Here is a 14835-nt window from a genome sequence, read left to right on the forward strand (position 1 = left end):
CATAGACTAGACCCTAGCTATACTAGAGGTATAGAGCAGGGATGTGATAACGTGATTAGCAAGATGCCATAGACTAGAACATAGACTAACTAGAGCATAGAGTAGGGATTTGATGACGTGACTACCTTCACGAGCCTTGTTGAGGATTTCTTGGACTGACGTCACGATCTCACCAGCCGTACGGACGTAGTAGGTGATGGGCAGGGTCTCGTTCTGGTCCTGGAAGTCCTGTAGGACATTAGAATTAACTCAACAGTTTGCTGTTTTTTATTTCTTAATGAAGAAATAATTAATTAAGGGGACGGCCTGGTCGAATGGTAGAGCATTCGGCTACTAGCCCGAAAGTCGCGAGTTCGAATCTCGGTTCGGAATCGGTACTTCAGGGCGTCCTTGAGTCCACTCAGCTATGATGGGTACCTATCTCGTGTTGGGGAAGCAAAGGCGGCTGGATATAATGGTAACCACATTATTCCTTTTATATGCCAAGGTCAAGAAACATATTGACTCTACTTCATCTACCTTATCTTTAGGTCTAAAAGGGAAGCTTGACTCTTTACTTTTTTTTTTTTACAGTCCTACAACGATTAGTCTAAGGTCCGAACCCTAATAGATCGAAACTGCTACGTATGTCATCAACAGTACAGAAAACGTTTAAAAAGTTTAATCATTGTCCAAAATTTATTGTTCAGTATTATTACTGGATTTTCAGACGGTTTAGTTAAATAAAAAACAAAACGAAATCGATCTTGGCTCTAACTTACTTGAGCAAAAGCGCCAGCGAACGTACAGACACACACGACCAACAACTCTCTCAGCATTTTCAGAAAAATTCTAGCAGCGTTATCGCCCTTGATCTTATGAACCGTAAAATACCCCTAGATGCAAGTTGAATCTATTTATAATCCCGGGATTCCCATCTCCTTCTAAACATGTTACTGTTTGTCTCATTAGATTTTTTTTTGTTTGGTCATTTACAATCAACAAACAGTTATTGTTTTTGTGTACATACAATTAATTGGTTATTTTGTTCCCTGAATTTTCCTGTCTTACGCCGTTAAAGCTAAGTCTACACCGCACATTCATGTTTAAGCTGTTATGTTTAACTGTTGTCACTGTGTTTTTTCTGATCTGGTCAGCTGGCGTTAGGTGGATCGAAGACGTCAATGTTTTTGTTAAACGAGTCTTTCCTTTCATTTCGTTCAGTGGAAGTATACATGCCAAATCTTAAACAATTAATGTATGTAAACAAAGCGACTGAGCGGTCGAAGTGTAGAGCATTCGACTCCTAACCCAAAAGTCTCGAGTTCGGATTCCATGCTCGAAACCGTAAGACGTCCCCGAGTCCACCCAGCTCTAATGCGTACCTGACTCTCATTAGGGAAAGTAAAGGTGGCTGGGCATGATGTACACAGACTACACTATACCTTCATATGCTGGGGTCACTGGAACAAGTGAACTACTTCACCTGCCCCATGGACGGTAAGGTTCTAAGGGTGCTTTACACGTGATAACAAGTAAACCTGGACCAAGGGACAAAAGGGCTCAACAAAAAAGTAACTAACGAACGTATTACGACAATAGGGTTCCTTTAAAGACCCCAATAAAATGGAACCTGAAAACAGGGTCACGACAATATGGTCCTGATAAAAAAGGCACGCAATAATACGGCTATCGATAAATTTTCCCATGAAGTATTATCTCACGATAAAATTAAACCACGTAGTGGCTCCTGACTAAGAGCCCCCCCCCCCCACCTTACAATGTGGCATCCGACAGTATGGATCCTGATACCTCTTATAAGTCCAGGGTATACGTGTATGACAGTTTACATTACACAATGAGATTGTTAGGTAAGAGTTGAAAGTATTTTGAGAATTTAAAGAATAAGTGGAGCTAATCATTTTGAAGGGAGCTTATGACTGCGATCTAAACCTAGTTAGATTTCCTTGAGACATTTTATCACGACCCTTCTTGAGGGGCGACTTTTCTCGGGAACCATATTCACGGCGCCCTTTTACCCCAGGCATTTTTCGACTCTCGCTCCATTTGACGGGGTCATGTCAAACATTTTGTCACCATCCGTTATGACGTGTCACGAAATTCTACACCTCCAAGTTTGTCGATCGTCTTACGTCATCGGCACCCCGGAGAAAGCCACGCCTCTTTATTATGTAAACACTAATTCAGATGAACCAATACTCGCATTGATTGATTTCCCACGTGTCTTTCGTCATTAATGATCACGTGTGATTTAGATAATTGCAATCAAGCCAGTGATTAACGGGCCTAAGGGTTATAAAAGCTCTCGAGGAATACTTTGATATATTTAGCTTTATTTAAGCCAGACGTTCAGAAGAGGGAGTTGTTTCTCCGTCTCCCAGTTAAAAATGTTCCAAGTTTTGCTGTTCTCCTGTCTCCTAGCAACGGCGTTCTGTGCTGAGGGGGTAAGTGTCAGTCATAAAGCAGGGCTTGTATTTTTACACGCTTTTTATTTAACTTGCTCCTCTGTCGTACTTAGTAGTTTGTGCTTAATGCTTAGTCATCGATCGAAACTCGCAAGCAAAATTTCGACCACTTCTAACTGACCGATTCGTTTCTAACTTTTTATAAACGTTTTAGTAACAAACTTTTGATGTAATAATACACCACGAAGAAGAAAATAAAATGTTTTCTTTAAACATATAATAATGCATCCGTATATAAATAAATAAAAAGAAAAGCGTGGTTCACCGTGTTTTGTATTGAATACATTAACTAAAATTTAAGAAGCGATATGTACTCAACATGTATTTTATGTACAAATTTTTGGCGCTTTTTTTTTGTTTATTTTCTTACATTTATATTTTTCATGACCTTGTGGAAATAACGCCGTTCATATAAATAAGCCAGTTGTAAAAATTTTAGTTTTTTGGTGCTACGAAAACCGTCGAAGGGTGGGTGGGTAACTAGTACTCACCTAAAAGGGGAATAACCCAAATATAAAACTACTACAGGAAGACACCGAATCGGAAATCTCCAAACGCCAGAGCTACTTCGATCCTACCAACAACTACACCTACAGCTTCATCGACATCTACAATGCCGGTCAAAGCTTGCTCAATATGGCCCGTAATGGTACGCCGTGTTATTATTATTATTATTATTATTATTATTATTATTATTATTATTATTATTATTATTATTATTATTATTATTATTATTATTATTATTTATTATTTATTATTTATTTTTTATATTTTTTTTATTCACAAGGTTTTCTTACCTCTATTATTTGTTTTCTATATTTTCACATGTGGTTGGTAATAGGGCTGGTAAGTAGGTCACCAACCAGTTCTATGGCTCATGCAGGTTTTATTGAGCCGTAGAACTGGTTTATCACCTACTTACCAGCCCTATTTGAGTGGTGCAGCATGGTCGCTTTCTCTTTTAGCGAAGATTTCATATAGGGCAGCGGCTATGACGTCACTAACCTCTCTCTCCAGGTATTTTTGGTGTAGATCTGGCGCACGCGGCGGCTGATTTAAGCGCCCTCTTTAAAGGATTCCAGCAGGCAAACTATGGCAACGGTAACTTTTCACGTCACTTCATTGCAGCTATCCTATATATATATATATATATATATATATATATATATATATATATATATATATATATATATATATATATATATATATATATATGGGTTGGTGCGTCGGTGCGTGTATGGGGTTTTACTGAGGACGTAAATGATGCCAACATTGGGTTTTATATCAAAACAGCTATGGAAATAAGAAAATAAAACTGAAATGGAATCTCAAAGTTTATGCAAACATAACAGATATTTTGCACTCACAAAAAATACACACACCCGCACACACACACACATGTATGCGTATGTATTCATCATTTTAAAAATACTGCCATATATCTTTAGTCACGGGGTCGGAGGTCAAGTCAGCCATTAAAGAAGTGATGTACAACATCGGATACGGGGGAATCTCTCTGTACTTTGATGGTACGTTGTTTACTTGTTTTCTTTTTACCGACACACTTCACAGTGTTAATCGTGGGATGGCCCCTTTAGTCCTGGTAGCTCCAAGATCTTAATGCCGATGGAAAATTACTTTTAATAGAGAATCCTCTGTAGACTTAGAGATCCATTGAACAGATGAAGTAGATTTCAAATGTGTTTTGACTTCGGCATATGAAGGGATTGTGTGGTCTGAACTTTGCTCAGCCGTCTTTACCCATCAGAGCTGTGTGGATTCAGGGACGTTCTAATGACAAGGATTCGAACTTCAAGCTTAAGACTTTCGGGTTAGTGCTCTGTCGTTTAGGCCACGCCATCCCTGGCTGAATTACATTAGTTCTAACTAATGTTTTCTAACACAAAAATACCCCTGGATAGCTCAAAATAAAATAGTAATACTGTTCTAACATCTTTATTTATATTACAAAATAAAATAGAACTTGTATTCACAAACCCCCAGATATAATATAAAATACAAACAAAGACAAAATTATTGTTTTAATCAAATGCAAGTACAAAGTTTAAAAATGCGCTTGTTCTAACTTTCACAGATGATATGAATAGAGATGCTGGCCTGCTGCACTATCTATTGACTATGCTGGATCAAGAATTAAGTTATGCCTACAACTACAATTACAACAACAACTGGTGTAATTATTTTCATTTATTTTACTACAGCCATATGCATAATGTTAGTAAAGATATTCCCGTCATATTTGTAGTACATTCGCATTATATATAAATCAAGTTAGCTGACCTACTGCTGCATAGGATTATGCCCCTTATAGCATTGGAAGGAATCTATCTATCTATATATATAATTCTCTTCTGGGAGACGTTAGAAAACAAGCTGCAAGCGCGCGCCTCTCTTCCTCTCTATCGCTACCACCCCCTCCCCTCCCCACCCCCCTCACATGGTCAGGTGAGTTGTAGTTCACGCTAAATGTTTACAAAACAATCGTAGAGCCGGGTTTGGTGACGGCTATTAGGGGCAGATAATTTAGTTTGAAACTATTTTAAACTTAGAGGAGGTAACTAAGAGGAGGCTGCTTTCACGGGGGGGGGGGGGGGGGTTAGTGTTTTAAAGCAAATATTTTCAGTGGCAACATTGGTACTGTCGAATTCACAAATTATGAATAACTGAAAAGTAGAAAAAAACAACTAAATAGCGGCGTATGATACACCGCGGGTCGGCTCGTATATATAATTCTCTTCTGGGAGACGCTAGAAAACAAGCTGTAAGCGCGCTCCATACCACCCCACGCCTACATGGTCTGGTGAGCTGTGGTTCACTCTAAATGTTTACAAGCAGAGCCGGGTTTAGTGACGACTATTAGGGGTAGATAATTTAGTTTGAAACGATTTTAAACGTAGGGAGGGGGGAGTAACTAAGTGGAGTTTACTGTAACGGAGGGGGGGGGGGGGGAGGAGAGGGGGGTATCGTCCTTAACGAGCTATTTATAGTGTTTTAAAGAAATATATTTTCAGTGGCAGCGTTGGTACTGTCGAATTCACAAATTATGAATTACTGAAAAGTAGAAAAAAAAACAACAACTAAATAGCGGCGTATGATATGCCGCGGGTCGGCTCGTAATGAATAAAAGAATAAAATTAATAATTTTGAGGGTGGTTCGTAAAAGATGCAGACTAAATTGAGAATATTAGGTTAGGGAGCGTTGTTATATGGAGTCTTTAAACCTGGTTATTTTGACAGTATCTTTTTGTCGGGGTCATTTTGCCGTAGCCTTTTTTTTTTTGTCCACCAATTTTAGTCCCTTTTAATTAGTTAAAAAAATCTTATCTTGAAAATGACACCAATTGTGGGTGATACGATTCGGCTAAAATAGTTAACCTAATAAAAAATAGATATATTCTAGTTAAAAAAAGAACGAAACAATATTTACAATGATGAATAATCCTTTAGGCCTGTGTTTTTATCCAACTTTTTAAAGAACAGCAACAAAATCATTATAAACTGGAAATAATAAATTTCATGGTATCTTAAAAACAGATGTTACATTTTAAATGCTAGATATTTAAGATGTAAATTAAATACATTAAACATTTTAGGTTGTTGTCTGATTTGAATTCTCTCTCTCTATTCTTAAAGATTATTATACTATTCCATTGAAGCCAAGGCTAGGGGCAATGTGTCTCATTCTCGACACCATTCAGAGCACAGCTGTACACGTTGGTATGTTACGTTAATTTTCATTGGACGATTGGCATCACGTGATTTCTATAATTAGAAATTTTATTTTTTACTGATGGTACAAAGGGTTAGAACTCTTTACGTTTTATCCGGATTTAAAAAGGAGAGTTGACCCTAGAATAAAAAGTGGCAATAGAGACGAACAAGAAATATAAATCTACATAAAGACGAATAATCGTTTAAAAAATGGAGGTAAGCCATGTATAAAGGGGGATAACCGATGACTTAAGGGATATAGCACAAGTACTAATCGGTAATAATTCAACATATTTTTTTAAAGCGCAATTACCATACTGGAATTGCGATTATTAATTCGTTATTTCTGGATGTGTGTCCGCAGCTTTACCGCAGCTTTAAGTCGTATCTCCTCCTCAACGAAGCAATATCGAGGACTAATCTACCCCCTCCTCTCTCCACCTCTATCCACTTTACCCTCAGACATGATAACCCCACAATCCCTTTAACTGTTCCAACGACCCCACCACCCACCGCAACATCAATATCCAGAACTTATTTTAAGTTCTAAATCTTGTCTCTTTCCCCTCATCTTTCACACTGCAACCTTTTGAAAACTCATTGCGACCACTACAACACCCTTTCAACTAGTCAACTTAAGTTGTTTCCCTACATAGAAAATGCTTCACTGTCCCATTGACCCTCTCTGAAAAATTTCCTTTCCTCTCCCCACCCAGACTTCTGACACTTTCATTTGACCTTCACCCCTTTTACTGTCATCCTTTGCAATTTTTTTATAATCAAATACATGACATCATGTAAATATTCATTATGTACATTTGCAAAACCTTTCGTTTTCATTTGGTGTTCAAAATTATGTTAAAAAATTTGATGTTGATGTACTTGTTTTAATTGCAAATAAAAGTATTAAAAAAAAAAAAGAGGACTAGTTCGAAAAGCAAATATGTTAAGCAAGTTCCGAGGATGATTGTGGGCCAAAAAAATTCCCGGAATTCCTTCATGGATTTCCCGGAAAAGCCAAAAAACCTCGAAAAAATGCTGTTTTTGGCCCATAACTCGGCAACCAGACCACTTAACGACTTGAAACATTTACCAATCGATTCCTGCTATAATTTAGAGCAATATTGCCGAAGAAAGTTTTCAAAAATATCCTTTCGTTCGGTCACAATTTTTTTAAAAATTACATTATACATAATACACTACAGTACGATATAACAATATAGAGAGCGCGAGAACTAAATACCCCTACACGTCCGCAAATTTTTAAAAATCTCGTTAATAAATATTTTTTCTATTTTGTTTTGAATTATTAAAACTACTTGTGTTGCATTATTTATTTGCTGAATATATGATTTATCTCGATTTAAAATTGTTATGGATAACATAAGGAAATAGCGCTTAAATTGTCACTAGACTTTTTATTAACTTGTTTTTACTATTCTTGTATTGAACTATAAAACTAAATACGCCCGCTAGAGATAGTAAACTATTCATGTCCTAATCTAAAATGTCCTTACTGTTCATGTCCTAATCTAAAATGTCCTTGCTGTATTGACAGTTGGAGGCCTGTCCTACGTCTCCTATGATGAAGATGGCATCTTTTCACGCAAGAGAAGTGAGGTAAATAAACCAGTCAAAAACATTGTAAAAACTAGCTGTGCAACCCGTCACAATACGGATTCAGAAAATTTACTGTTTTGTGTAGTCAAAGTGGATGTAAGGCATTTAGGCAAATAAATATTTAACCATGTCTACGTTCTTAATATTAAAAAGAAAACACAAATCAACAAATGATGAAATTTGGACTACTCAAATTTAATCTGTATCATGAAAATATCAATTTAATATTTTAAGACAGAGAAATACAAAAAATATTTTCTTAAAGCAAAAAATACTAATATTTAAAAGCATTTATAAATACACTGATAACAAATAGTTTTTCGATAAATTTTTTTGTCCAAACTCAACTAAAGACGACTTAAAATATAACATAACACTTGTGTTGATTGAAGCTAACTTTTAATGTTTCTCGCGTTTTTTTTTTCCAGGATGAGGAAGAGACTACTGCACCAGAAACCAGTAAGTTACTGTTTTTACAGACTATACCAAATAGTTCAAGACACTTTATCATGTCTAGGCAGTTAACTGTCATCATCAACTGGCACTTGTGTAACCTTAAACAAGCGAGTGATACTGGGCAAAAAGAAACAGAAAAATCTCCAAATATCCTGACGTATAGGGCTACAGACAAAAAATATTCTTACCTATTGTCTTAATCTAACTTAGTTATACTCTTAACCCATGCATTCACTTATCCTAAAATTAGTCATTTTCCTAACCTACCATTTGAAAAAAAAATTAGTTTAAGTGTTACCCACACCCCATGGAAAAGAAATGAATTTGAAAAAAAAATCAAATTTTTTTATAGTGAAAACCTAATCCTAATTTTGTTTCACTCTTAGCCTAACTTAAACCCTAACCCCTTAACTCATATTAATCTTAGCCTAACTTAAACCCTAACTCCTTTACCCACAGGAGACCTGCCGACAGGTTTGAGTGGTCGAGGCAGGTGGACGTCAGGTAACCTAAAGAAGTTCATGTGGCAGTATAACAGGTACTCTGATAACTATATGTGAGGATCAGCTTAACTCAGTACCCAGCCACGCGTGTACCACAACGGAGAAACATCAAGTCTTATCTGTTTCTTTAGCAAAATAAAGACAGAGTAATACAAAAAATGAGTATTGTGTTAAGTATTTTAAAATATAACACAAAGTTTAAATTCAAGATTTATAATGGTAAAGATTTCCAAAGCGACAAAAACAATGGAGTTTCAATGCATGAACAAATATCCAAACTCTAACAAAATTAACTGGCGTGGGCCCCATGCCTGCTGCCAAGTGCTCCCACGCAGAAATTCCGCACTGGCCCCTGGATATCACAAGTTAACAAAATAAACAACATTACGTTTGCCTGCCGCACCTTGGTGTTACACAGTACAATAATCTAAGAGCATTTACAAAAATATCCCAAGTAAACAAACATCAAAAATTGTGTATTCTGTTTTAAGATGAGTTCAGTTACACTCGCGTGCTCTGCCAAAATCTTGACATCCGGCAGATGTGCACTAGTTTTTCAAATATTTAAAGCTTTAAAAAATGCATAGACAAATTTGTATAACATTTTTTATGTAATGATGCACTAACAAGGAGAAAATAAATAATTGTCTTTAAATATATAATAAGGAAATTCTATTTAAAAACTAAAAAGAAAAGCTAGGTCGCTATATGTATTAAATACCTTTACTAGAATTTAAGAAGCAACACACACTTTAAAAAAAAGTATTTAATGACTATATATTTAAAGAAAGTCATTCATATTCTTCTTAAAGTTCATTACTACATAAAAGCTTGTTATTAAAACGTTTTTTACGCATTTTTCAGTACTTTACAATTTTTAAACAATAGAGTTGCTTGACTTATAATAATTATTGAACACGAACAATATGCATATGACTGCGCGGTAAATACTACTTTATGTAGGAAATTTAAATTAATTCATAAAAAAAAAATTAAGCATCCAATTAAGTCAAATTTGATGTCCGATTGTATTCTGATCGGGTGTTGACCCAAGTGCCGAGTTTCAGAGAAATTGGTCTGTCAGAAGTGGTCGAAACTTCGCTCGCCCGTTTCGACCCATAAGACAAAAGCACAATAGACTGAGGAAGCGTTAAATAAAAGCTTGTAATAAATGATGTTCTTTACATGTTTTATAAGGCACTACTATTTAAATAACAAGAGAAGAGCGAATCGCTGTATAATATATTGGATACCTTTACTAAAATTTAAGAGCTACCCACGCTTTTCTTTATAGTTATTTAGGTAGTAGTACAATGTTATACATTTAAATAAATTTTATAAATTATTTTCTCCTTTTTAGTGCATACCTACTCACATTATAAAAGCGTGTTATAAAATGTGTGTGTAGTATATTTTTTAAAAGTGTAAACATTTAGTTACACAATTCCATAACAAAGATTGTGGCCTTACAAGTAAAAGCTTGTAAAAAAATGGTATAATATCACAGTTTTGAAAATATAGAATCCAAAATATCACAGTTTTTAATATACAAAAGTCCAAATATCAAAGTTTTGAAAATATAAAAATTCAAAACATCACAGGTTTGAAAATCCAAAATCTTACTGTTTTGATAAAAAAAAAAATGTTAACATTTCTTGGTTTAAATAAAGGTACTAAAAACATTCAATAATTGAAGCGTAAAAGTTGATCAACGCTTCCCCAAGGCGCTACAGTTGATCTCTTTATTTTCACTCTTGCTATGGACATGCTGGTAGAACATGCGTTCTCGGCCTTTGGTGTAGACGTAGGCGCCGCTACTGCCGCGGCACGTAGGCGCGGTGTACTTGAAGTAACACAACAGCTTCTTCTCAGGGACCTTGACTTACTCTGTCCACTCACCCACAGACACCTGCTTGTAGCAGCCGTGTGGGTGGGACACGATGACCACTATGCGATCCCCCACATCCGGGTTTTCGTTGACCTTGTCATGGAGAACATAAAACTGTTTCAAGGCCGTCTCTAGCTTCTCCAACAGCTCTAAGCTACATGTAGCCCAGCGCACGACACTCCAATCATGTCGTGAAGTCGTATCTTCAATTATCCCCTCCCTCAGATCTTTACTTTCAGTGCCCTCATCGTAGTCCAAAACACAAACTGCCGAATTCGCTTCATAGTCATCAAATATAACATGTTTCGCGGTCATAATTAATATTTCCCCACACGCAGGCTTTATAGCACCAGACACTGCGCAGTCTTCGCATTTGCAGGTTCTGTTGGAATGCCTTACCACTTGAAGAACTCTGCCAGTTCCTACACTGTTTCCTAGTAGACCTGCTGTATAAATACTCTCTAGTTCATCGTCCAGTTCTTGCTTAGCTCGAGCCTCGCTGATATTTCTGACAGTAATTTTGACCGTCAAAGCACCCAATACCCGAGTCAAACAATACAAGTCCTTGTTCTTGTCCGGTAAGTTATCGACAGATAACACACTAAGCGCGGTGAAGCCGTTGTGTTCTGGATTTTTTTCACATTTTGCGTTTGTTAAATTACCTCCCTCTGGGGTACCGTATTCAACTTCTACTTCACCTACACCAGAAAAAAACACGCTTTGTTAAAATCGTTAACTATAAAAGTCTGTGTTGGACGGTGTGGCCAAGTGGTAGAGTGAAAGAATGCTGACCCGAAAGTCTCGAGTTCCAATCCGGTTTTAAGTCAGTGGAACGTCCCTGAGTCCACCCAGCTCTGATGGGTACCCAGCTCAGGCTAGAGAAATTAAACATTATCCCTTCATACGCAGAGGTCAAGAAACATATGGGCGCTACTCCATCTACCCAGTGGATCGCTAGGTCTAAAGACGAATATCTACTTTGTTTAGTTTTTAAAAAAAATTAAATTCTGTGCTGTTTTCTTTAGTCCTCATGAACTGTACGAACAAGATATTCTGACCAGGGTTCCGACAACACTCTACCTTCCCCCTTCCCTCCCCGTTGAATCAAACTGAAAGTAACCCTATAACTAGCACACATAACTATTCGCCCTCTACACCAGTCTTTTCGCGACTCTGTATAATCTGGATACAATTTGACCCCACACGACTCCCCCCCCCCCCATTAATTATGACACCCAGATCTCCACATGTCCATATATCTGTCACTCTACATTATTTTTCTTAAACTGACGTTCAAACTTTAAAAAAAAATGGTTAAGCTCTGCACTTGTTTAAAAAACAAAGAATATCTTCCATTTTAAATAACAAAGGCTATGCCGCATGGAAAAGACTCTTCCCCCTTCTTCCCCTTCCCCCCCCCCCCTTCCCTCCCCTCCCGTAGAGCGATTTAGAAGAAAGTTTGGCACACCCGTCTGTGTGCTTTTGACAGCATGCCTGCATTTGCAGACATGTGCTTTTGTGCAGTGTGTGTCACATGCATTGTCAATAAAAATACAAATCGATAGCCAAATCGATAGTTGTTGATCAAGGTCCAGACTATATATAGCATTTGAGAAATATCCTACGTTAGTCATATGTTCTTTGAGTCGTTACCCAATGCAATTTTATGTAAATTACTGACAATTTTCTAAAAATTCATATTTTAATTTAAACTTCGGAAATATTACATATTTATTTTTAATCTAATTAGATACTCCCACATCATTTTAATACACGCATAAAACAAAAGTTATTACCTGGCACATAAGGTCTGGTTGAGTGATTGTTTGGACAACATACCTGCGTCTGTCCACAGAGCCGGCGTTAGGGGGTGGCGAACGGGGCGGTCGCCATAGGCCCCGCGCCTGAAGGGGCCCCGCGCTTCAGCAATGTCATTGTTATCTGAATTAGTTCGTAAACTTTAAAAAAAATTGTTGCTGAATTCAATTGGGAAAAACTAAATGGTCGAATGCCGACGTTGTTGATTGTTATAACTGAAGGGCCACGGTCGATGTTGGTGAGTCCCACCTGAAGTGGGACAGGCCGTAATTCGATACAAAAATAGTGTCACACCTCCCCTTTGTGTAGGGTACGGTCGCCTGGCATTTGACCTGAGCTGACTGGAGATGGCGGTCGAGAATTAGCCCACGACGTAAAGAGATACCCTATTGTATGCGGACCCATGAAGACGTCCTTTTAGTGAGCAGACGGGATGTCTGTAGTAGACAGTTAGTGACCTGATGAACTCTAGTCCTGATTTTTTTGTTGTAGATGTCGTATAATGTCTTATATGTACAGTGTTTCTTCCAGATTTTTTACTCCGGGGGGGGGGGGGGGGGGGAAAGGGGCACGTAAAATTTTCGGGGTGGGGGGGGGGGGTAGATTTTCTTCGGGGGGGGGCGGAAACTGTATATATTTTCTATATAAATTATATAAATTTCATTTCGTTTTCTAGGGGGGGGGGCTTGTCTCCCCCCCCCCCCCCCCGAAGAGATGCCTGGAAGGAACTCTATATGTAGACCGGTATAACAAAATTAACATTCACTTGCGAGCAGAGGAGTGGGAGGAGGGCGACGAGGGGGGGGGGGCGCCTTAGGATCTATATCAGGTGGCATTAAACAGAGTGATTTATTATTTTTTGGAAGAAAGTTAAAACTGTTGTTATGTTGTGTCACCTTAAGGATTCACTCGTTCAATAATTAAGACAATAATGTTTTTGGTTTTAAAATATTGTATGAATTCTAAACAAATTTTGAAGTCTATACTGTTTTGATACATCAGGCCGAGTTCGCTGTATTGTAAACTTTATTTTCCTAATTATTCGGCACGTGATTAAATTTTCTTAAGTGATTTGGTATGAATTACATAACTGTCAAAAGTGATTTAATATCTTAGCAAAGGAAAAAAAAAAACTACGAACATTGGTTAATACATGGAGAGATAAAAATCTGTTATTATAGTGGAAAGTTTGACATTAGCTTATAACTCCAAAACATTTGTGTTATTATGTGTACATCACATTATATAGGCCCTTATACATAATATATATAAAATATATATATATATATATATATATATATATATATATATATATATATATATATATATATATATATATAATGGAAAGGCCCCGCGCGAATGGTTGGCCCTGGGCCCCGCGTATTCCTAAAGCCGGCTCTGTCTGTCCATATAAAAAACAGTAGTTTTAAAGATAAAACACATATAACAAACCTTTATACCAGCAAACTTTTAAATGCACAGAAAATAAGAAAATAAAACTAATTTACTTTCTTTAATATAAGCTTTTGTTGCTAAATATGTAAAATATCTCTTTCCAGTAATTTAATATTTTTTACCTCCCTTTAGTTCCAAAAACCTGTTTATTGATTTTTAATGACTAATAAAACATCTATTAGAATTAAGAAATGAATAAACTTGTATTGTCATCAAAGTGGAATACATCTGGAAAGTTTGAACAAAATATCTGCGTTAGAAGTGGGGTCAATATCGATTTACAAGATTCGCCACAAACCTAAAAACAGACATTGCGAAGTAAATAAAAGCTTGTAATGAAGAGAACTGGAAATATTAATGTCGTTGTCGAGTCTGGAGATTTTGTATCATATCACGTGTCAGGTCCCACAGCTTACAACTTCCAGTAATTTATACATATATATATATATATATATATATATATATATATATATATATATATATATATATATATATATATATATATATATATATACATATATATATATATATATATATATATATATATATATATATATATATATATATAAATATATATATACACTAGCTGCATCCCGTGCTCCGCCACGGCGGTAAATCTTTTTAAAATATACCAACTTTGGAACAGAACAAAACAAACAAAAACACAACACAAACAAAACACAACCACAACACAACCACATTACAACCACAACACAATCACAACACAACCACAACACAACCACAACCACAACACAACCACAAAACAACCACAACACAACCACAACCACAACACAACCACAACCACAACACAACCACAACACAACCACAACCACAACACACGGTAAATCTTTTTTAAATGTACCAAGTTGGGAACAGAACAAAACTAAATACAACACAA

The 14835-nt window shown here is 36.6% G+C and overlaps 2 protein-coding genes across 2 annotated transcripts in view; one reads left to right on the forward strand and one right to left on the reverse strand.

Annotated features, from left to right (window-relative positions):
* LOC131940963 (uncharacterized) overlaps nt 1-818 on the reverse strand; it is a 9891-nt gene extending 9073 nt beyond the window's left edge. The window contains exons 1-2 of the mRNA XM_059299903.1: nt 762-818; nt 126-228 (exon numbers count right to left, since the gene is read on the reverse strand). Coding sequence (XP_059155886.1) covers nt 126-228; nt 762-818 — 160 coding nt within the window. The remainder of the gene's footprint in view (nt 1-125; nt 229-761) is intronic.
* Nucleotides 819-2291: 1473 nt separating this feature from the next.
* On the forward strand, nt 2292-8833 carry LOC131940964 (uncharacterized). Its single transcript, XM_059299904.1, has 9 exons — nt 2292-2444; nt 2994-3114; nt 3483-3566; nt 3914-3994; nt 4561-4659; nt 6120-6203; nt 7756-7817; nt 8246-8276; nt 8733-8833. Exons 1-9 carry the CDS (start codon nt 2388-2390, stop codon nt 8831-8833), a joined length of 720 nt encoding a protein of 239 aa, XP_059155887.1. The 5' UTR covers nt 2292-2387.
* The last annotated feature ends 6002 nt before the right edge of the window (nt 8834-14835 follow it).

Source organism: Physella acuta, unplaced genomic scaffold (genome assembly GCF_028476545.2).
Source record: "Physella acuta isolate Inbredline_101_S28 unplaced genomic scaffold, ASM2847654v3 ptg000336l, whole genome shotgun sequence".
NCBI classification, from domain to species: Eukaryota; Metazoa; Mollusca; class Gastropoda; family Physidae; genus Physella; species Physella acuta.

What these genes read in the sequence shown, in the direction of transcription:
- LOC131940964 (XM_059299904.1), top strand. Translation starts at nt 2,388, where the DNA reads ATGTTCCAAGTTTTGCTGTTCTCCTGTCTCCTAGCAACGGCGTTCTGT. An exon ending in CGGCGTTCTGTGCTGAGGGG is followed by an intron (nt 2,445 to 2,993) that starts GTAAGTGTCAGT and finishes AAACTACTACAG; the next exon opens with GAAGACACCGAATCGGAAAT. An exon ending in GACTACTGCACCAGAAACCA is followed by an intron (nt 8,277 to 8,732) that starts GTAAGTTACTGT and finishes CTTTACCCACAG; the next exon opens with GAGACCTGCCGACAGGTTTG.